This window comes from Cynocephalus volans, chromosome 16 (assembly GCF_027409185.1).
Source record: "Cynocephalus volans isolate mCynVol1 chromosome 16, mCynVol1.pri, whole genome shotgun sequence".
In the NCBI taxonomy this organism is placed as follows: domain Eukaryota; kingdom Metazoa; phylum Chordata; class Mammalia; order Dermoptera; family Cynocephalidae; genus Cynocephalus; species Cynocephalus volans.
In genome coordinates, this window is record NC_084475.1 from 16,911,907 (window position 1) to 16,936,190 (window position 24,284).

The window sequence follows — 24,284 nt, forward strand, 5'->3', positions numbered from 1 at the left end:
ATGTTCGTAACTACTCTTCCATATATACCATCTCTTTATCTCTCTGCAGAATTCCAGGTAACTTTTTCAGATCTATTTTCTGGCTCATATAATTCTCTTGAGAATTTATGTTATCAGATATTTAACACTTCCACTGAGTTTTTAACTCAATTATTAGAGTTTTAATTCTAGAGGGTGGATTTGGTTCTTTTAAAATATCCCTTTTTTGGGCCAGCCCATGGCTCACTCGGGAGAGTGCGGTGCTGATAACACCAAGGCCCCGGGTTCGGATTCCATATAGGGATGGCTGGTTGGCTCACTGGCTGAGCATGGTGCTGACAACACCAAGTCAAGGGTTAAGATCCCCTTACTGGTCATCTTTAAAAAAAAAAAAAAAAAAAGATATCCCTTTTTTGATGTATTGTGTCTGATTTCTTTCCTTTCATTTCAATTCCTTCTTTTAGCCTTTCAATCACTTTATTTTTTATTTATTTATTTATTTATTTAAGAGATGACCGGTAAGGGGATCTTAACCCTTGACTTGGTGTTGTCAGCACCACGCTCAGCCAGTGAGCAACCGGCCATCCCTATATGGGATCCGAACCCGTGGCCTTGGTGTTATCAGCACCACACTCTCCCGAGTGAGCCATGGGCCGGCCCCTTTCAATCACTTTAAACATTTATATTATAATCCCTTCTGTTATCTGAAGTTCGTATATTGGGAATCTTCCTGTTTGTTGTGATCACTAACTGATGCTTATAATTTCTGTGTTTTGTGATTTCCCAGAACGAACGCCTCATCTGTGGAGACCGTAGGATTCCAAGTAGTCCTGCATTGTGGAAGAGTCACTCTAGAAAAGTTTTGCCTTTGTTTCTGCAAAGAGACTTGGGGGCATCACAAGCCTGGTGCTAGCTTAGGGATTCTTGCAACATGTGGGTACTATAAACATGGACTTCAATCTTGGATGTTTCCATAGCTCACAGAAGACTTCCTCTAACACCATGTAGAATGTGGGCAATGATAAGCTCCTTTGCCATTTCTCTGGCTCCACAGGGAGAGTTTCTTGCATCCCTTTTACCTGGGAATGGCCCTTTGAGGAAATTTCCTTTTCAATTCCATGCTTTACATGCTCATTAAAATCCAAACCTCTACTATTTTTAGGGCTGATTTTTGGGTCCAGTAATCCCCCCACCCCCCCCAGAGCTGCCTACTTTGCTCTGGCTTTAAGTTCCTGCTTTGCTTTTGGTTCTTTGTTATCCCTTTTCTTTCTTATAAGCTCAGCTATATATTTAAAATCTTTGTTATACTTTATATAGCATTTTATTTATTTATTTATTTTTATAGCTGTCCAATACAGGGATATAACCCTGGACCTCGGTGTTATCAGCACCACACTCTAACCAACTCAGCTAACCAGCCAGACTATATAGCATTTCTAAGTGATTTTAGTAGGCGTGATTCTACTTTAGCTAAATCTACCATGCTCCTGAAACAGGAAATCCACTCCATTGTCTTCTGGCTTCCAATGAGGTTGAAAAACCCAATGTATCTTCTTTCTCAGTCTTTTGTATGTGACCTGTTTTGTCTTTGGAAGCTTTATCCCCAGTGTTCTGGAATTACACAATGTGCCACAGTTAGGATGTTTTCCATTCACCAATTGGAACCTTATGACTATCAATTCTGGAAACATTTCTTATTTCTTTGATATATTTCTATCATTCATTTCCCTTTCTCTCTTTATAGACCTCCTAGATGCCAGATGTTTTTATTCTATTTACTGGGAATCTCTGTCAACTTAAAATAATAATAATAATAATAATGTTTTTAATTTCAAGAACTCTTTCTTATTCTAACTTTTATAGTATCCTGTTTTTAGTTCATGGATAAAATACTGGCTATTATTTCTCCGAGTATACTTGCTGAATGTGCTTTGAGGGTTTCTTCTGCTTGCATAATCAACTCTGTTTCCTCTGAGACGTGTTTTTCTCTTTGCTTGTTCTGGCCTCCACCTTTCACACTGGAAGCTTTCTGAATATTTCCAGTGATTCCTGGCTATCCTCTCCTACTTAAAAGTGAGGCAATGGGAGATCTTTGTGGTGATGGAACAGTTCTGTATCTTGACTGCTGTAGTGGTTATATGAATCTACACATGTGACAAAAGGGCACAGAACTGTACACTCACATTATGTACCAATGTCAATTTCCTAGTTTTGATACTGTCTAGGATTATGTGAGAGATGTAACCATCAGGGGAACTGGATGAAGGGTGCAGGGGACCTCTGTACTATTTTTGTAACTTCCTGTGATCTACAATTATTTCAAAATAAAAAGTTTTTTTTTTAAATTGAGACAATAAAAAGATGATGGAAGCTTTGTGAACCTGAGCAAGGCTCTGGACTGATAAGGACCATATCAGCTTGCGCAGAAAGCCAGCTTTTGCTGTGAGGGACCGCCAAATGCTGGCAATAGCAGGTCTTGTCTCTGGTATGTTCATTTTATCTAGAGAGAAACCTTCCAATTCCACACCTCATCTCCGGTCTCAGCACTCTCTGGAAGCAGATGGGGGCGTGACTGGGACTTGCTCTTTTAGTGTGCAGACTTTCCGTCCAGTGTTAACCTGCCCCTTGCTATGCCTGAAGTACCTCAATCCAGCGATGCTCTGGGTCAATTTCTCCAGAGCACAAAACTTTGCTCTGTCATTCGGAGTCATAGGGGATGAGTATTCTCTGGTTTGCAGAACTGGAGAGGTGACTTGAGGCGCTGAATTTCTCCCTATACAGACTCTCAATCCCTCTGTTTTTAGGCCCCTACCTCACACCAACTTGAGTGACACCAGGTGCCTCCAGTTCTTGAGGCTTTCCTTCTAAAGTCCTTCTCCTTGGTGTCTCTGCAGGCACCTACACGTCAGCTTCCTCTGCTCTGCACAGACTTCCATTCACCTTCCATCTTCCAAAAATTTGAAATCTTTTGTCTGTTGTTTTCTCTCCCATTCTTTGTCCTTTGGGGCTTATACATTTAAAAAATTCTTTTCTTTGGGAAGCCAGCTGGGCAGTACAGGGATCTGAACCCTTGACCTTGGTGTTACCAACACTGCACTGTAACCAACTGAGCTAAGTGGCCAGCCCCCAAATTATTTTGCTGTTATTTTAGCAGGCTAAAGTGTACATAAATGAATGTGTTCAATCTGCTGTGTTCCTAAAGTATGCAAACCAGAGATTTTTAATCTTAATTTTACAAAGTACATACACACAACCATAGGACATATTTGAAGATGAAGGAGAGGTGATAAGAAGTCAGCAAAAAAAGGAAATCACAAATTCAAAAGTTAGAAATCCTTAGTTTCTTAGACATCCACCTACTCAATGCAGAGACCACTTCATCTCTGATGGGCTCTTCCAGAGCTACTATTCTGATCTGAAATGGTGGGCAGGGAAAAGAAAGCATAACCCCACTAGAAACTCCCCCAAACACCTGAAGCGGGCAGCTATTTGCTCCTACAAATGGCTTTTTACTGCAAATATCAAAGAAATTTTTAATTCAATAGATTGCTGTGATTTGACCATGACAGGCAGAAAAGATCCAGGACAAAACTGGGTTCTGAGTGGAAAAGACTCGCTATCAGTGCCACATGGTAGGCATAAGTAGTCAACACTTTACACACTTACAAAATTAAATTAGATTCTCAAATACTAAACTAAAAACAATCACTGAGAAAGGCACCAAACATAAATAGCAGCACATACCACACTGCTTAAGGATGGAGGATCTGTGGAGCAAGAGCAGCCAAGATGCACGGGAAAACTCTACCAGGCACACACGCCAGGCACCCTCCACATGCTTCAGCATAACCATGTCTTACACCTGCCAGTGGCCACAGAAATGGCTCAGTTACCAAAGCACTGCAAATCTTGTCAATCAACAAAACATTTCATCATCCTATTACATTATTATGTAATATGATCCAACTACGAGAGAGACTAAAAAAAATAGAAGGCCTTTGAAAAAATTAAATTGTACCTGGCATACTATGGTTTATGTGACCAGTAAATATATGAAAGTTTGCCCACTGTCCAAGAAGACCTATTTAGCAACGCTTTCTCACTCTAGGGTGATTGTGGAGCCCCAGATTTAAAACAGTTAGAACTCTGTTCCTGGAAAGATTTAGGACTTAAAGCCCTGTCAGTTTCTCAGGGTCTCGAATCCCCTAGAGCGTATTGAAATAGGAAAGAGGGTTAAATCCCAAAGTAATGCAAGATGCCTGGCACAGATCCCAATGGCACTGACAGGGCACCTAACACAAGAGGTGGCCCACCTACCAGACTGTATAGGACAAAGAGAAGATCCACGTGCAGGGTCTAATAAGCAGGCCAGCAAATGGAGGGGAGAACCTCCAGTCTAAGGAAGGTAAACGTGGCAAAGGAGTTCTCGTTACTGTTGATCTTTGTTTTGAAGATGCAATCCAAGAATGATTCCTTCGGTTCAGACCTGTGAGAATCAGGGTAACATCAAGGTGAAGGAAGATCTCAAGCAGCTACAGAGGAGTTTCCTGGGACACCTGAAATGGTCATCAAAGAGGGGCCTCATGCACTGCAACAAATTTGACAGGTGTTCAATGCAGGTGATTGTCTTGGGATAGATGCCTTCTAGGCCACTGATCAACAAAGAGAAGACTATGTCTGGTTTCAAAGCTTCCACTGTTTGGTGGAAATACACATGTATACTGCAGCCTTGAATCCCTTTTGCATACTTATTAACAGTCTTTTGGAATCTGAGCCATTTGCAAGTTTGTTAAGGGGTGGGGGGTTAGATTTAGCACAGTATGTATTTTTGTAAACAGATACAATTATATGCTGATTATACTAGAATAGCCATTCACTGAAATAATAATGAAGCAGGGCCAGCCCGCGGCTCACTCGGGAGAGTACGGTGCTGTAACACCAAGGCCACGGGTTCAGATCCTATATAGGGATGGCCGGTTGGCTCAGTGGCTGAGAGTGGTGCAGACAACACCAAGTCAAGGGTTAAGATCTCCTTACCGGTCACCTTTAAAAATAAATAAACAAATAAATAAATAAATAAATGAAAAATGGCATTACAAGGGCATGAAACAGGAGAGCAATATGAATAAAAGAAAGATGAGGGACAGACTGAATACACATCTCCAAGGTAGGAATCCCTCTTTGCGTGGATGTTTTCAGGCATCTAATTCGCAGTGTGTCCCCTCACCCTCTCCTCAGTCCATGCTGCTATTCCTGGCAGGACAAGAAGCCTGAGTCTCTGCCATGCTGCCCCTTCCCACTCCCTCTATGTGATCACATGTCTACAGCGATCATCTATTACTTTTATAAAAGGTTTTTCTAAAAAATATAAAATGTAATGGTTTGGGGAGCTGGTGTTTAATGGGTACAGAGTTTCAGTTGGGGAAGATGAAAAGGTTGTGGAGATAGATGGTGGTGATGTTTGCACAATAGTATGAATGTACTTAATGCCACTGAACTGCTCTCTTAAAAATGGTGAAAATGGTAAATTTTGTTATGTGTATTTTACCACAATTAAAAAAAACCGCCAAACACAAAAAGCCTCATGACTCCTCATCTCTCTCCCGGTATCTGAAAGCCCCAGCATGCTGATGTCCACATTCCTGCCCTGTCCCCCGCCTCCCCCATGAGCACCTAGACTCTGCTCTGTGCCAGGCAGCGGGGTACATGCTTTATCTGTCATTCCCCAAACGCCCTTCATGCCTTTGTGCCCCATCTGAGAAACCTCCCCCAACCACCTCATCTTCCTATCCCACCACTCTAATTCAAAGCTTTACTACTGCTCTCTTATGTTCAACAGCATCCTAATTTTATGCAGGAGTTAGGTCCTAAGGTCAAATTGAGCATCATCAAAATCATCCCTGAAAAATTCCTTACATCTATCAAAAATGTCCTACACAACCAGTTTTTCCTCTTGCACTGGAACAGATGACTGATTCTTCCACTGAATACTGGATGAAGTTGTTGGTTCACACTTGGCCATTTTGTTAGAAAAATCAGTGCTTTCAGCACTCCATGCCATGCACATATATGTAATGTCATGCAATTTAAATGCACAAAAGATACAACTCACCTGCACTGTAAACACTTCCAGCCTCAAGGCTTACCAGCTCCCCCACCTAATCCACCTTGTGAACTGCTCCCAGATCATCCCCTCAAACTCTGAGGTGGCTCCTCACATTATGTAAAAAAAAAACATATCCAAACTCCTGAGTCTGTCACCCAAAGACCTTCAGGCCACATAGCAAGTGTGAGGCAAGCTGCCTTTTGAGGGGCAGCTCACTGTGCGGCTGTGGGGGCGCTGCCAGGGTTTAACTCGAGTACTTCCATGCCCTAAGTGACCTTGGGCAGAGAGAGCCTCAGATCTCTCCTCATCTGTTAAACACCACCACCTGCTCCACAGGGCGGTGCCAGTGAGGCTTAAAAAAGAGCACACATGTAAAGTGCTTCAACAGTGCCTAGAACATAGCAGGTGCACAACAAACGTCAATCACAATCACCACTTGCAGTCAGACCCAACCCTGCTTGCTGGCACTTTCTCACCTGTCTCCTCCTTCCATCCCACCTCCAGGTCAGCCATCTCAACAAATGGTCCGGGATCCTTGAGGACCTTTCAGGAGGTCCAAAAGTCAAAACCTCCTCATGAGAACACTAACACGTGACTTGCCTTGAAAATCCTCATCCCCTCACAAGTCTACGGTAGAATTTTCCAGAGGCTCCTTGATGTGTGATGATGTCATTGCTCTGAGGGCGAGTAGATGTGTGCTTGGGTAGTCGTCTTGGGTTTTAAAATTTCTCCTTTAACTTCTTATATGGTAAATGTTAATAGATACAACCCATAGAAGTAAAAGTTCATTGGGGTCCTCAATAACTTTTGAGTCAAAGGGAGTTTTGAGGCCTAAGTTTGGAACTACTGATGCAAACCATTTCTCACGCTTCTCCCATGACCTTCCTGCCTCCACTGCCTTTGTGCATATTGATCTTCCCACCTAGGGTGCCCCTCCTTCTACCAAAGGGGATCCCAGGTTTCTTACCTTTCAAGGGCTAACTCAAAAGCTACCTCCATGAAACCTTTCCCTGATGCTCCCCGCCACACTCCCTCAACCCTTCTTCACGTGGGACCTAGCTCTTGAGACCTTATGTGTGCTAATTCATTCACTCGTGAAATGAATCTCACTGAGCACCTACTTTGGGCCAGTCACTATTCCAAGCACTGAGGACACAGCAGTGAACGAGACATTTCTGTGCTTCTCTTCCCTTCTGGTTGGGGAGACAATAAACAGGACAAAGTTATATATCTCAGACACTGCTAGGTGCTATGAAGAAAACAGAGCTGCATAAGTGATAAGAAGGATGATCTCTCACTTACCAGACTAACTTTCTGGAGCAGAGCTATCCAACACAGTGGCCACTAATGTAAAAAGAATGTACAGTATCTCATTAATACTTTTCATATTGATTGTATGTTGACATATTTTGAATACATTAAGTAAAATACATCAAAATTGATTTCACCTGTTTCTATTTTTTTTCCAGCTATGACTCACATTATATCTCTATTAGTCAGGATTCTTCTAGAGCAGAGGTAAGCAAACTACAGCCTGCTGTCAGTTTTTAAAATAAAATGTTATTGAAATGCAGCCTTGCCCATTAATTTGCTTATCATCTCTGAATGCTTTTGTACTATAATGACAAAGTTGAGTAGTTGTGAAGGAGTCTGTATAGCCCGCAAATCCTGAAACATTTACCATCTGACCCTTTCCAGAAAGTCTGCTGGTCCCTGATCTAGAGGGTAGGGACTGTGCTGGGGTGCAGGGGCAGCAGTGTAGCCAGTGGAAAAAAACTGTGCTTTTGTTTGGTAGCACGAACGGGCCTAAGTTTTAATCTGGGGTCTGCTTCTTACTAGTTGTGTGGCCTTGGGTGAGTTGTAGGGACTCTCTGGGTTTCATTCTCTCCCTCTCCCATTTTAAGGGGAATAAGATGACATATGTAAAGCCCATGTCAACTGCCTGGCACACAGCAGGAATCCACTGAGACTAGCTGGATAAAAGATAGCAATTTCACTAAAATGCTGAATAATCATTTTCCTCTTGGACTGGTTGTATTATACTCATAATGACTGCCATATTTTCATCCTAAAAAGAAATGAAATCCAAAGAAACTTCTTAGCAACGACTGTGTATTAATAATAACTGTCAGCAAGCAAGAGGAGGGAAGGAGGAAGCAGGCCTTTCTAACACCAAGGCTGATGATCTGAAAGCGCTGCCTGATTAGGGTTACCTAATCAATTTCCTGCCCTCCCTGAAGCCCACCTTTTGACAATTTCTGGTTCATTAACACTAGCACTAGAAGAATAAGCAGAGGGGAGACAAAAACCTCAAATCAATTACATGCTAAAACTGGAGGTAAGGAGGCAGGTAAAAAACTGAACCTACTGACATCAACGGGGTTTTTGAAGGATCCATACACAGTAATCTACAGTAGTCCCCCCTTATCTGCAGTTTTGCTTTCTGTGGTTTCAGTTACTTGTTGTCAACTGCAGTCCAAAAACAGGTGAGTACAGTACAATAAGATTTTTTTTTTTATATAAAGATGACCAGTAGGGGGATCTTAACCCTTGACTTGGTGTTGTCAGCACCACACTCAGCCAGTGAGTGAACTGGCCATCCCTATATAGGATCCGAACCCATGGCCTTGATGTTATCAGCACCGCACTTTCCCGAGTGAGCCACAGGCTGGCCCTACAATAAGATATTTTTTTTTTTTTTTTTTTTTTTAAAAGATGACCGGTAAGGGGATCTTAACCCTTGACTTGGTGTTGTCAGCACCACGCTCAGCCAGTGAGCGAACCGGCCATCCGTATATGGGATCCGAACCCGGGGCCTTGGTGTTATCAGCACCGCACTCTCCCGAGTGAGCCACGGGCCGGCCCGACAATAAGATATTTTGAGAGAGACCACATTCACGCAATTTTTATTACAGTATGTTGTTATAATTGTTCTATTTTATTATTAGTTATCATTGTTAATCTCTTACGAGCCTAATTTATAAATTAAACTTTATCATAGCTATGTATGTATAGGAAAAAAATAGTATATAGAGTTTGGTATTATCCATGGTTTCAGGCCTCCACTGGGAGTCTTGGAAGGTGTCCCCTTTGGATAAGGGGTGACTACTGTCTCAGGACTACTATAACAGTGCAATTCAAAGGGCAGTACTGACTAGCAGCATCAGCATCATTGGGAGCTTGTCAGACATGCAGATTCTCAGGCCCAGCCCGACTGAAACAGAATAATCTGCTTTAACAAAAGCCCCAGGTGACATGCGTGTTAGCCTGGGAGAAGTGCTGGTCTAGACTGCATTTATTTGTGTACTCCTCACTGTCCCCATCACTGAAAAATGGGTAGTGACATACATTTTTAATAGATGGTTCCTGATTGCTTCAGAGTAACAGGCCATCCAGGCTGCACTCTCAGACTCGCCCCTCTCCCAGCATCTTGATGCAGGCAGAGCACAAGGCCTATGCTGTGTTCATATGCAGTTGGGTTGGCATTCTTTTCCCAATAGAGAAGCCTTGTACTAAACATCTCAGCCATTCTCCTAAGGTGAGAACTGGGTCTTACCACCATTCAGGAAACTCACATGTGTAAACCTGCCATTTGCCAAATGCTTTCAGGAGGGTCATTACAGCTACTCCTCACAACAGAGATAGGCATTGTCCCCACTTGGTAAACTGAGAAACCGAGGCTCCGAGAGGGTGTGGATCTTCCACCAAGGTCCTGAAGTTATTACAGGTGCTAGAATTTGGGTGGCTTCTGAATTGTTAAACTGGTGCTTTTTCCAAATTGCTCAGAGCCACAGTGCCAAGGACTTGAAGGTAACCAGAGCAGCAACAGCCAGAGAGACTTTTCACTGGCTTCAAAGGACACAGCCACAGTTCTCACCCAGCCTGTTCGGTTTCTGCTGGGGTCGAACCCCAGACACAGCTGCATTTCAACCACAGGCTTCACTAGCTCTAGCTGGCTCTACTCTAGCCCACTGTGCACACTCTGCCTGGGGAGCCTTGTGATGCAAGTGGCTAAAACGGTAAACTATGATATAGTGTATTTTGATTAATCTGCTCTTCCTAGTATTAGGATGCCCATATGTCCTAGTCCTGGAGTAATAATTTATAGCACTCTCAAAAGAGTCCAGCTTGGGCAATAAATTACAAGGTCAACCTACCCAGTACCCAGGGGGAGGTGTGAGGAGTGGAGCCGGCTGGCAAGGGGCGCACACAGCTCCAGCACAAACCACAAGGTGTCTGGAAGAAGACTAAGAATACTCCTTGTAGGTAAGCGGGAAGGAGTAAACTCTGGTCATTCACTCAAATGTTTCCCAAGAACACACGAGCCGCAGCACACAACCTTCAGAATTCGTTGTCTTTGTTTCTCAAAAAGCTTCTGATCTAGGAGAGAGAACATGAGTGTGCCATGGGCATTATTAGAGGCAGGAAACAGCAGAAGTGAATTGGAAAAAGCAGTTAGACAAGCTAGAATTAATTGAAAAGGCAGGAGGTAAAAGAGGAAATGGAGGTGAGGGGCCTTGAAAGACAATCTAAGACATGACAAGAGGCTGCCGGGTCCTGACACAACGCAAGATATCATTTGGAAGGTCAGCCTGCAGTGCTGTATGCTGGGCTGAAGAAGAGTTGGAGGCAGGGAGACTGGTGGGGGCCACGCCAGTCCAGGTACAAGGCAAGCAGGGAGCAAACCAGTGTGCAGGAAGGAAGCGCCAGCACAGGATTCAAGAGCTGTTTCAAATAAAGAATTGGTGACAAATTAGAATGAGGCCAAAGAAGGCAAATTTAAAATGATCACAAATGTTTCGATTTTTAGGAGATGCCAGCTCAAGTATTTAGGGGTGAAGTGCCATCATGTCTGCTGCTAACTTACCAGTGGTTCCAGAATAAATATATCTATATACACATACAGATAAAGCAAATACAGCAGAATTTAACAACTGCTGACTCATGGTGACTGGTAATTAGTAGCCATTGGCCTAGTCTTTCAACTTTTCTGTATGGTTGAAAATTTTCATATTTAACAGTTGAGGAAAATTTTTCTTTTAATTCCACAAACATAGGGATGGGGAGAGTAGTCACAATCACAAGATTTTATACCCACAAAGTCTGAGGTTCTAGATGGAGCTATCAAGTAATCAGCTGGGAATGCCATGTAGGTAAATGTGAAAGTCATCTAAATGCAGGTACCGACTCCAGCTAGGTGTGGAGATCACTCAAAAAAAAAAAAAAAAAAATGGAGGCGAGGGAAGGGAGAGCAAAGCCTTGTAACACCAAGATCAAGGGTTCAAATCCTGCACTGGCCAGCTGCCAGGCCCCCCCTCCGCCACAAAAGTATGGGGGAGGGGGGGAGAGGGAAGAACAGATCTTTGGAAAAGTCTCACATCTAGGGGTAAAAGGAAGAAGGGCTGGCCCGTTAGCTCACTTGGTTAGAGCATGGTCCTGATAAAATCAAGTCAGGAGTTGGGATCTCTATTCCGGACAGCTGCCAAAAAAAAGGGGGGGGGGGAGACAAAAGAGAAAAATCTGGTAAAGTCTGGTATAATGGAACCCCAGTGATGGAAGAGGGCATGGTTGACCATATTAAATAAAGCTGACAGGTCAAAAGGAAGACCAAGACTGAGAAAACGCCAGTGAACAACAAAGTGACCAGGAATTCTCTAGTCATAGTGACCTGCACTGGAGCGGTCCATCCAGTGGTGCAATTGGCCAAGTGGAAAAGGGTAAAGGGGTGAGCAGGTGGTGAGGAACAGAGGCAGACACCCACTCCCACCAGCAGGGGGCTGCAATGCCCCAAGCTCCATGCGGGTAAGCAGAGATGCTTTCTTCCTAGGCATGAAGATGATGTCATCAACCCTGAGGGCCCTCAAAATCCCTTAAGTAATTAAACAGAAATAGACAAATACAGGGATGCTTTCAGCACTGCATATGTCAAGTCCTGATGTTCCCTGAGGCCACGAGACACACTTTTGTGTCTATATACTTCTCCCCCAACCCACACTTAAGTGGCCAGTGAATAGAGTCCAGCGGATATGCCCGTCAAGGTAGCCACACCAGTCCTCATCCCAGCGGCAGCTCCCAAAAAAGGATCAGAATTAAAACGAGGAGGAAGAATAGCATCAGAGTTGCTGAGTAAGAAAGACAATTTTCACTTGCAGGATGCAGATGAAGGACACTCTTTTTAAGGGTGCTTGCTGGAAACCTCGCTGTAAGTGCTAGCTGGGAGGTTACATTTGATTGTTGGGTTGACTGACTGCCTCCCCACCCCCCACCCCAAGTATGACTCAGTATTTCAATTTTTTTTAAACTTTAAATTGTCATAGTCAGACTGTTTCCCAGCTATAGCTATGTTACCAATTTAAACCAAGAGTGACCTGGCAGGTGTCTTACTCCTTTGATCTAGCTGCAGAATACTGAATACTGCTGTGGTCTCTCAAAATATGCAAACCAAAAATCCCCCAACCAAATAACCAACCAGATTTAACACAAAAAGGACATTCATTCCAATACTTATTGTCCAGCTGAATGCTTCTGAGTGGTATATCATTTGCCCACAATGTTTTTTTTTAAAAGATGACCGGTAAGGGGATCTTAACCCTTGACTTGGTGTTGTCAGCACCATGCTCACCTAGTGAGCTAACCGGCCATCCCTATAAGGAATCCGAACCCATGGATTTGGTGTTATCAGCACCACACTCTCCCGAGTGAGCCACGGGCCGGCCCCATGGATTTGGTGTTATCAGCACCACACTCTCCCGAGTGAGCCACGGGCCGGCCCTGCCCACAATGTTTAAAATCTTAAAAATTTGCTTTTCACAATCCTGCTTCACAAGAACACAGTATACTTGTTGGGGGGGGGGGGCTCTGGGTGACTTGTGCAAAACTGACCCAAGGATTCATTCAACACAGCCAGCCTGGGTCAAAGGACATTAAATCCTCAACCGCAGAGTGTAGCTAACAAGCAAAACAAGGGCAAATAACCTCAGAGGAGATAAATTCAGAGGGCTACCCATTAACATGATTCAATTTTATTCAGAACTACAATAAGTCCCTGTAAGCATTCTGCTCTTCCCTATCTGTAAGCACACATATGTTGGGTGGTTCCTAACAAAGACCTCCAAGCTAGTGACATGTCAGAAACAGAAGCAACTCAGGCCGACCCCGTGGCTCACTCGACCCCATGGCTCACTCGACCCCGTGGCTCACTCGGGAGAGTGCGGCGCTGGGAGCGCAGCAGCGCTCCCACCACGGGTTCGGATCCTATATAGGGATGGCCGGTGCACTCGCTGGCTGAGCGCAGGAGGGTTGCGATCCCCTTACCGGTCACAAAAAAAAAAAAAAAAAAAAAAAAGAAAGAAACAGAAGCAACTCTGAAGGGCACTCCTGCTCAACAGGAGCTGCAAACATGGATATGGCAGCATTAAAACCACGACCTTCTCAGGACTTGGCATACACTTGCCGGGCAAGCAGAGCCTCAGGAAGGGCTGTAGTTAAAAACACCAAAATCCTATTAAGTAATAGAACTGACAGCATCTAATAGACTGGAAAGCACTCTATAAGCATTCTTGACTGTTATTTTCCCCCTTTTGATTATCAATTTAAATTCGCAACCCCCCACTCCCATCCAGAAGCAGGCTGGACATTGGGCAAGGAAACTCTGGAAGCTTCTATCAATTGGAAAAGGAACACAGATCATGCCCTCCCAGATGAAAACCCACTACTGTGACTCCAACTCTGAGGAATCACCAGGGGCAGCTGACAATGATCATGTGCCCAGCACTCTTGTGATGGCAATTCATGTTACACATGACAATCGCACCCCTTTTTAAAAGTACTGGCCCCAAACAGGTTCCACTGGATTCCATGAGGCCCAATAGTGGGTAAAATAGTAAAATAGAGAGAAAAAGTTCCTCTTGATAGAACAGGAAATGAAAAAGAGAAAAGCAGAGATAACAGTGAAGTGGGGATGGGGAAGGTACAAAAAGATTTTTAATGTCCTAAAGCAAAAACACATGATGACCTCAAGTCAGGGAAACTGAAGGGAAAGCAAACTGGAATTGAGGCAGGACTTTCTCTTTCCAAGGAATCCTTCCTGAACCTTTCTCATGACTCAGCATTCCCAGCAGGAAGATGACAGCAGAAGAGGGGACAGGAGTTCAAGGTGGAGTTCCTAACACTGGCCATTTCTCAGACAACCCAGAAAAGCCAGTTTCATGGAGTGTTTGCACACCTATTTTACTCCAGGAGGTGTGGGTGAAGAACAGAACCAGCATTGGAATGAATCAGACTACAGAGGTTGCTTTCATTCCACATTGAGGAGCATTCAGAGGTTCTCTAGAAATAAAATCTGTTTTTGACAGTTATTTTCAGAATGACTGAGGGTTAGAGAATGAACCATGGGATAGCAGAAGCACACCACAAATGCACATACAGTATTCCTCCCACACCACTCCTGCCCTCCTGCCCTCTGGTATGATTTCCACCCATCCCAGCATCCTTCCTCCCTCCTCACCTATGCCACTGAGACTTGCAAATGTTTAAATACTGGATGATGGGCCGGCCCCGTGGCGCACTCAGGAGAGTGCAGCACTTGGGAGCGCAGTGACGCTCCCGCCGCGGGTTCGGATCCCATATAGGACTGGCCAGTGCACTCACTGGCTGAGTGCCCGTCATGAAAAAGACATAAATAAATAAATAAATAAATAAATAATTTAAAAAATTAAAAATAAATAAATAAATAAATAAATACTGGATGATTAATGCTAACCACAGGGTGTGTGTGAATCATGTTTATTAGGTTGCTCAGTCAGGTACTGTAATGATCTATGAATCCTGAACTTAAATATGCTCAGGTGAGAACACATTTACTTCAATTTGTATTCAGGTTCCTAGACTTATCAGCAGTGTGACACTGGGTAAGCTACTTAACCTCTCTGTTCCTCAGTTTCCTCCCCTGAAATATGGGGCTAATACTAGTACCTAATTCACAGGGTGGCTGTGAGCATAAGTTAAACAAATAAAGCACTTAGAGTGCCTGGCACATAGTGAATAGTATATAATGTTTGCTCTTCTCATTATCTTAAAATATAAAAGAATACTCTATCATCCTTGTAATTCATAATCTCATTACCTGTCTTTTTGGAATTCCAACAGATAACTTCCAGACTCTGGAAAGCACACATTAGTATATATAAATTCATTCCGCTCCTCTCCTGGAGAGTGGCAGGTGTTACTTTAAATGTGCATTACTGAGTTTCTTTTGTTTGGGCAGTTGGCGGTATGGGGATCCAAACCCTTGACCACGGTGTTACAACACCACGCTCTAACCAACTGAGCTAACCAGCCAGCTCCTGAATAAAGTAAAAGAGGCATGAAGTTCATAAGTATTTCTAGAAGAGGCTTAATAAAGTCAAGTCCATAATCCATCTGGGCACTAGCAACAACATGATCAATTAGGAACACCACTGAAACAAACCCCCCTGGGCCATCTTTTGCTTCCCAAAGTGCCTCTTTGGTGTAGCAGCACCCTTTGATGCACAGAAGTGATCATCTGAAGGGTCAGGGCTGGCTCTGTCTGACAAACATCAGAATGATGTATGATAATAACAAAGTGGCCGTCCCAGGCACAACCAGGCCCCACCTCTGGTTATTCCATTCATTCAAGTTCATGTCAGGGGCTAGAAAGACAGACCTCATATTTCACTGGAGAGAAAATGAGGCAGTGACTTGGCAAGAGTCACTCAGAGTAGGTGCCAGCTAAGAAGAGCACCCAAGGGTTTTGACTTCTCATAACAGTACAAAACACACACCTCTCATCTGGGGAAAAGTACCCCGAGTCAGGAGGCAAGCAGACAGAGGCACCATCAAGGCGTTATAGCCCAGGAGTTACAAGGGGAAAAACGAAGGGGCAAAGAACAAAATCACAGAACAGCTGTTAGAGTCTACAAGCACTGTGACCTTATCTGAATAAAATGCAATTTAGACACACTTAGTCTGTATGTTGGTTAACCTTACATAACTTCTTCCTATTACATCACTAAGAGCTTTTAATGGGTCCAGCACCTGGGCAAGGGAGACAAACTTCATGTGCTATGATGCTACACCTAAATAGCTTTCCCCATGGAAATGCTGGTCTGAGTAGGAGCCAAAAATAAACTGAAAAGCCAATTCCTGAGAGACGTGTCATCAGGGATGCTTCACACACACACACAGCTTCACAAGAGCAGGGTGATCACAGACAGCTTTAATTTAGAGGCTTTATATCTCAAACCTGGCAAGACCCTGCATGCTGTGGCAACTTAAAAGACAATGCACAAGGGATGGGAAAGCAAAAGAAATCTAAAGCATGAACAAGATGCCTTCAACAGGAGAGCTGAACTTGTACTGAAGACAGCAGTCCTGCTCCCTTGATCACAGGGGCCATTCTGTCCAGCCATGACAAGGGAGGCCAGAGAGACCCACCACAGTTAGCCAGTGCTCAAGAAGGTTTAAGAGGCTTCGGCATTTGGTTTTATTCCAAAACTTTACTCAAAGGATGGCCGGTGATGGGGCAGGGGCAAGCCTCCTCAGAGATCTGTGGCCAGATGGCAAGAGTCTCAAGGGTATAAATGGGATACCATGCAGAAGGGGTCAAGAGACTGGGGAGAGGCAGGAGCATATAAGAGACACTGACTGCTCGCTTCTTTTAAGTCCTAAAGAAGCTTAATTTTGGCTGCTAGAAACCTCAAGAACATGACCATAAGTTCCACAGCTGCATGGAAGAACTTAGTTTATTTCTGTTGCTAATTTTCACGGAGGTGGAAGGGAAAAGGTAGGACTGGCTGTCCAGTCTCTTCATCTCTTTGTAAGTTTGTTCATTAAAAAATTAAAAGAAATTAAGAGACTAATATTAAGCCTTTGCTCACTGCCCTCCAACTTAACATGAAATCTACAAAAATACTCCACAGCCTAGGGAACATTAAATGGACACTACTGAAAAAAATTGAATTAAAAAAAACCCAATAGGTGGCAGCTTTAAAAAAAAAAAAAGTTTCTCAGGGCTGGCCAGTTAGTTCAACTGGCAGAGCATGGTGCTGTTGGTAACACCAAAGTCGTGGGTTTGGATCCCTGTACCGGCCAGATGCCAAAATAAATAAATTTCACAAAACTATCAGTACATTATTCTTTCAATAACTGAGTTCTCAAATCTCATAAATAGATTAGTGATGAAGTAGATATCAGAACCTAAATACTAGTCTTGGTCTAATGGTCTTTTCTTTACAGCACACTGTAACCTCGACGTAATTTATAAGGAGTGGGAGTTGAGAAGGAAAATCTCCCTAAGCCATAGTGCTGCAAAGATCCCAGGACCAACCCTACCACCTCAGTCCATGGCCAGGAGCAAAGCAGGAGACATTCGGCTGACCAAGGTCATCTGTGCCTATAGCTCATAGTAACAGATATAAACTAAACCCTCCCACCAACACAAACCTATTCTCAAGTCCTAAAAGAAATGGGTCTTGCCACCCATTAAATGGGTGCTACACTACCACTTCCTTGGAATTCTTATGCCCCTTGGCTTTTGCTAAGCCCAGAAGCCTACAGAAACTACAATGGCAAAGAAACGACCACCAGCAGAGCCACAAAACAGATTTCAAAGAATTCAAAGCAAGTCACAAGGAAGCAGCTTCAAAAATCTATCCAGGCTGGTGCCTTAAAGTTTTCTATTTGACTCCACAATAGGTATTTTAAGCCAAACTTTGTATAATTACACATGGTGGGAAAGGCGATCAAAACATAACCGTAAACAAAGTTAACCACCAAAGTCAAGATAGACAGGAACAACAACTGATAAACATGGCAGCTCCCAGTAGTGAGCTGGGCCTGCCTCGCCGGGTCCCAGGGCAGCAGGCCATGACACACGGGATGCTGGAATCAAGTGAGCTGCATTCCAATAGTCACAAACCTCTAGAGAAGGTGGGTGATGAAAAACATTTTTTAAAAACTCATGGAAAGACACCAAAGACAGCATGCACACACACACTATAAAGAGCAATAACCCTGTTTTCCAGACACAACAGTTGGTAGTAATTTTTAACAAGCATTCCGCTGCACAAAGTAATATTTTCCAAATACTTTTGCAAATGAACTTGTAATTCTCTCTACCAGTCAGAGAAGCAGTTGCCTGATTTGCATTTCTCTGAGGGGAAGCTGGGGTCCTGTGTGTGGACTTGTGTCTGTGGATCCATGTGCATTAGCGAGGAAAAGACCCTGCTGGTATCAGCAGTCACTTCTGCCACTAAGAAATGGATCACAAGCTCTTTTCGGGAGTGGGGCCTTTTTCCTGCCCAAGCCATCGCCACAGAACCCCTTTACAGTGTGGCACAAAGCCCTATTCCTCTTTTGCCTTTGTCTCCCAGTATGTAAGAAACCCAGATTAACTTCTAAAGTGCCCTCCCCTGAAATCAGACCTCTAAGCCTCCCAGGGACCTAAAACAGTACAGGCCTGATTTCTGCTTAGAAATGTTTTCTTGAAGGGGAGGGGAAGGAGAGGAAAAAGGGGTGTGAGATACAGGAGCGTGTGTATGAGTGTGAATCACTGATAGGAATTTACACTCGAAAACAAGCCACCAAACCAACTCTGGTTCAAGGCTTCAGGTTTATGATGATAAACCCCTTTGTTTTGTAAAACTGCTATATTTACTAACCTCACCCCAACATCTCATGTTTGCTTAACAGCCTCAGGTCAAGAAAAACCCTTCAAGTTCCCAAACTGGTGTCTCTCCTCTATCCATGGTTCTATAACATTTTTTTTTTCAAGGAGTCAAAATGCACTTAGGCGTCATCAATCCCAGTCGCAGCTGTCAGAATCTCTCCCAGTACTATTAATATCATGGCTCTGATCGTTAACGATTTACTCACAAAGTTCCCCGCAGCAATTAAAATGAGGCAGCAAGGTAAAACAAAAAAAGGTTATGCTTCACCATATCGCGTTCTGTAATCTGGTGAACTTCTCGGGTTTTCATGTCGGTCGGGACTGTCACCTCTATCTTTGTTTTGGAATGCCCTCAGCCCCTCCCTGCAGGGACCCGGCCCGGCCTGGCTTTCTGCACTCACAATGCAGCATGCAGCTCCGAGGGGGTCAGCAAAACGCCGCACTGGTGTGAGGCCGAACGCGCCTCAGAGCCTGAGGAGATACCCCTGGGAGTCGCTCCCCGCCTGTGATCTTGAGGCCGACCACAGCACAGCACAGCACGGCTTGGAAGTCCCCTCAAGTAGGGAAGCCCAGGGCCCGGCCCCAGGCCAGCAGTGCCCGGCTGGCGTGTGCGCCCAGGGCTGGTGCAATGACTTTGCACGGAGCGTACCCTGTGCTGAGGCTGTCCCCCACCCCGGCCACTGCAGTGGCACCACTCCGGGCAGTACCCTGCCCGCCGTCCCTCCCCGGCCCGGGCTCTGGCCGCTCGCCCCCTCCTCCCTCAGCCCCAGCGGGCCCCCGGCGCACCTTGGTCTCCTTCACATGCTGCTTGACGCCCTCTGGGTACCACTGGACGCGCACGTAGCCGCGGCGCAGCGGGCTGGCCCGGCCCTCCTCGTGGCCCGCGCCCCCGGCCTCGGAGCAGCCCGAGCTGCCGCGGCCCTCCTCCTCACCCTCCGAGTCCGAGTCCTCGCCGTGGATGAGGCGCACCAGCCCGAAGTGCACCGAGCCGCGGTAACGGCCCGACACCAGGTCGTGAGAGAACAGGAGACGCTGCGAGCCGGCTTCGGGGCCGGAGTCCGAGGACGGCCCGGAGGCCGGGTCCGGGGCGGGCGCCGGCGCCGGGGCCGGAGCCGGGGCTGTGGCCGGGGCCGCCTCGAGAGCAGGGGCCAAGGCCTGGGCGGGAGCGGGAGCTGCGGGCGCGGGGGCTGCGGGATCCGCCATAACTGCTGTGCGCGAGACTCGGGCGGCGGCGGCGGCTGACGAGCGCGGGGAGGCGGAACCAGCGGCGCCGGGGGCGGGGCTCGGCGCGCTGACGTAACCCTACGTACCGCCGTCGTCAGGGAACCGGGATGCAGTTGCTAGGAGGCACCGCCTCGTCGCTAGGGGACGCTGAAGGTGCTGCAGGGAGAAGGATGGAACCCACGAGGGAGGGGCGAGGCCAGCGCGGATAAAAGTAAAGCAAGCGGGAAGGGGCGGGGACCCAGGAGGTGGAAGTGGAGTGGTCACCAAAGGAAAGGGGAGGGGCCGAGATGGGGCGGGATGGTCCAGAACTGTCAACAACTTTTAATGAGGACCTTGGCTTCCCAGCCTAGTCCTAGGCACTAGGAGGATTACGGAAAGAGAAGATTCTGTCTTTGTCTTGTAGGTGTTTGCAGTCTAGTTAAGGAGACAAAACAAATACACATTAAATAGCTAAAAGGCAACTCCAAGGCAGCTTGTAAGCCAAGCTATAATAGATATGTATTGAGTGTATGTAGAGTGCATTGTGTCAGAGAATTCCAAGCAAAGCTTGGAAGGTCATGACCCTTAGGAATTGGCCCGGGGGCTGGTGAAGGAGGCGCAGACAAAGGTAAGAAAGAAAAGCAAGTATCAGTAACTCCAATGGCTTGGTTTTAAACCCATTTAGATAAGTTCAAATCTCCATGAGGCCTAGTATAGCAAGAGATAGGATGGCAAGGTAGTTAAGAGTGGGAGCCATGGATCCCAAGTTTTGTTACTACCACTTACTAATCTTTAAAGGTAGACAAGATGATTAACTTCTTTTCATCTTAATCTTCTCATCTGTAAAATAGGGGTGATGATAGCAGTACCGCATCATTAGGCAGTTGGGATTAGAAGATGTAGAGCTGTGCCTGTCATATAGCTGCCTCAATAAAGCTTAACCGTTATTGTAATATTTCAAAACTCCTTGCCCAGACTGAATTCCAGACTGATGGAACTGTTATACTTATGGTCTGCTCCATATTGACTTTTAAAATATAAAAAGTAATTCTACTATTTAAAAAAGACAGAATCCCTGCTCTTTGGGTAGTTTACGGCTGCTAAGGATACAAACTACCCTCATGGAAAAGTTAAAAGAACACGCACAAAGCACAAATGGCAGACTGAGAACACACGATGCCCCAGACCACTATTTATAGAGTATTGATGTAATATGGGGCTCAGGGTGGTTGTCAATGGACCCAAATCTTAAAAAAATTCACATACTAAAATATAGAAAAAACTGGGGCCAAATGAGCTGAAAGGAAGTTAGGATACAATTTAGAGGCAAAGCTAGATTCTCAAATCATGGCCTTCTCATCCCAGACCACAATGCAGAATTGCCATCTGGAACCATTGCTGTAAGGACACAGGCCCGCATTCCCCAGTAAGACCTGGGAGATTTAACAGCAATAACATGGTAGCTTCCATCCCACCTTCCATGCCCTTTTTGCCCTGTCTCCTTAGCCCCTGATATCCTAACATTTGTTAGGCACATGTTATTGACAAGGCATTGTGCTAGGCATTTTCACATACATTATCTTGTTTGTTATAACAATCTTTGATATAGGTGTTGTTATCCCCATTTTACCAATGAGGGTACAGATGTTCCTGGTGGCTGAGGATAGCCCATGTGTCACACCCAGGGTGGGAGGTAATGAACAAGTAGGATGAAGGGGCAGGGAAGTGCGGGCCCCAAATCTGTGTTTGATATCAAAAATCCAAGTTACTTTTGCTTTCTACTCCAGCTTATGCCTGTGTTTGATATTTAATATAAAAAAGAATATCCTTTCCTCCCTAATTGTTCAGTAAAATTGGCACTCCTGGAAGATGTACTGTGTTTATTGTGACTTCTTGTAATAATGGCTAATAATAGCTACCATTTATTGAGCTGTGACTTTGTGCCAGGTACTATGCTAAGTGCTCTACATAGAATATCAGGAACTTGCCAGGTTGTAGGTAAGAGTCCTTGATTTCAAATGCTTGTCTCTCCCTCACTAGACTAAACTCTTGAGCATGTGGATCATGACATATTTGTGTGTGTAACCCTAGCACCTAGTATAGTGCCTGGCGTAGGATTGGAGCTCAAAATGTGTCATACTGGCGGGTGCCAAAGGCCTGAGAGTATTGTACTCCATTCTGTCAGTTTCCCATACCCCCTCCCACCCCATCACATATACCAAATGAGTAAAGCTGGAGTCAGGGAGAGCAGCACTCATTGGCCCTCTCCTGCTGTTACAATCTCTAAACCCTTTCATTCACCCCCAGTTTGAGCTGCATCTGAGCCGTTTTAGAGATAGAGGCTCAGTAAGTTCCTCCCCACCTCATGGTATCTTTCAGTGACCTCCCTCAGACCCGAGATGCTCTAGCCTCCTTCCCAGACCTTGAGTCCCCAGCTACAGTCTCTGTACTCCGGGCTGGCTAGTGGGGCAGTCATGGATGGAACCAGCTGCTTAGTTTTTATTTTCATAATTGTTGAGGTGGAGGAAGGAGAAAAAAAACCTTCATTCTCTAATAAAGAAATCCCGTCCTCTCATGGCCCCAACACTCAGACTTTTGTGGGGAATTGAGACACTTCTTGGGAGAATTTCACTTATTTACAAATGCACCTGCCAGGAACTGAGCCAGTCTGGTCACTCTGCTTGCTAAAGGGGTGTGGGTGGTGTGCAGGAGACAGGAGAGCCAGCCTCAAATTGAACTGATCTCAGGGAAGCGCCCTGTCTCATCCCTATCTTAACCAGCCACTGGGGCACCTCTCCAGACCCACAAAGTATGCTCGGGGCCCCACACTGCCCCCTGGGATACCCCCAGCCTGCTTGGCCTCTCCATGTCTCACATGTGAACAAATCCAGGCTGGCCCGAAGAGTTCCTTCACCCTGGAGTGGATGTTTGAGGGCACCGGGGACTTCAGCTGGGAAGATGGGGTGGAAGGTGAGCTGCCCCAGAGCCCTCATGTGTAGAGATGCCCCTGCCTGAGGTTCCAACTGCGAGTCGCTCGAGAATACACCCAGGCTGACTAGGCATGGATGGAAGCAGCTGCTGGAGAAAGCCTCTGCCTGAGGTTCCAGCGGGGAGTCGCTCAAATATCACAGGCTTTTAGAGTTCAAAGGGCCTTTTTGCCCCTCGAGGCTCACCCCTCCTTGCATTGATGCCCTGGGAGAACCTGGGACTTGTCCAAAGTCACTCTGTGGTACAGTCAGGGTCAGGACCCAGACCAGCCAGCCCTTGGCCATTCTTACTTCTGCCCTGAGGCTGGGTTGCAATCCACTGGGTGGAACATTTTGTGCTGGGGACAGCGGTGAGAAGGTTGGGTAACAGTGAGAGGCTGGGATAGGCGGGCTCGTCCTGACTCCCTCCTTCCTGAAGATACAGGGGTGAGGCACAGCGAATCTGCCGGATCACCTTGAAAGACAATAGGACCGCTCCGGTTTGACCATGCCACCCTGTTCCCTGCCTCCTCCCACACCACCAGGCCAGGGCCTCTTCCTCAGCACCAACTCGTGGGTGGTGCTTCCGGGATATAACCAGCCACAGGTGTAAAGTGAACTCACCATCTTGTCCCCGGACAGTTTCTTCTCCCAGAGTCCTCATCCTGGTTGATGGCAATGTCACCTACCCCGGTACCAAGTTGACCACCTGAGGGTCAGCCCTCACCCTTCAGCTCCACATGCGAGCAAAGCCCAGGTCTTGGCCCCTGTACCCGCTTTTCACATCCCTCTTTTCCAGAGCTACTCCACGGGGGGGGGCAGCTCCACGGGGAGTTGGGGGATGCTGTGGCTAAGGGCAAGGTTCTGGAGTCAGATGGACCTAGGTTTGAAGCTTCTGCTGCCACTAGTCACCATGTGACCTTGGGCAAGTGATTTGACTTCTCTAACCTTGAGTTTCTTTCTGTAAAGTGGTAATAGTAACAGTACCTACTTCACAGAGCTGTTGAGAGTTTAACTGACGTGATAACGTAGAGTGCTTTGCACAGTGGACCAGCCTGGTAACGATTAGCTATCGTGATTAGTTCATCTCCACCTCTTGCCTAGACCTTTGCTGCAGTCTCTTCACCAGGCCCCAGACCACCATGCTATCTTCCAGCTTGTTGGACTTCTTGGCTTGATATCTTCCTGTGGTTCTCCATGGGTCCCCAGAGGATGGTTTGCTCTGGTCCCATCTTTCTCCTGTGCCCCCCGCGCACGCTCCGTGCTCCAACCTCAGCCGCTGCTGCAGGCTCCCGACTTGCTGGTGCCTTCGTGCCTTTGCATGTGCTTCACCACTTGCCCG

General features: G+C 45.8%; 1 protein-coding gene across 2 annotated transcripts in view; it reads right to left on the bottom strand.

Annotated features, from left to right (window-relative positions):
* The window catches only part of UBE2O (ubiquitin conjugating enzyme E2 O), a 54,371-nt gene extending 34,347 nt beyond the window's left edge, over positions 1 to 20,024 (bottom strand). For both annotated transcript variants that reach the window (XM_063081045.1, XM_063081044.1), the window contains exon 1: positions 19,560 to 20,024. In XM_063081045.1, coding sequence (XP_062937115.1) covers positions 19,560 to 19,976 — 417 coding nt within the window. In that variant the 5' untranslated portion in view covers positions 19,977 to 20,024. The remainder of the gene's footprint in view (positions 1 to 19,559) is intronic.
* Between the last annotated feature and the right edge of the window lie 4,260 nt (positions 20,025 to 24,284).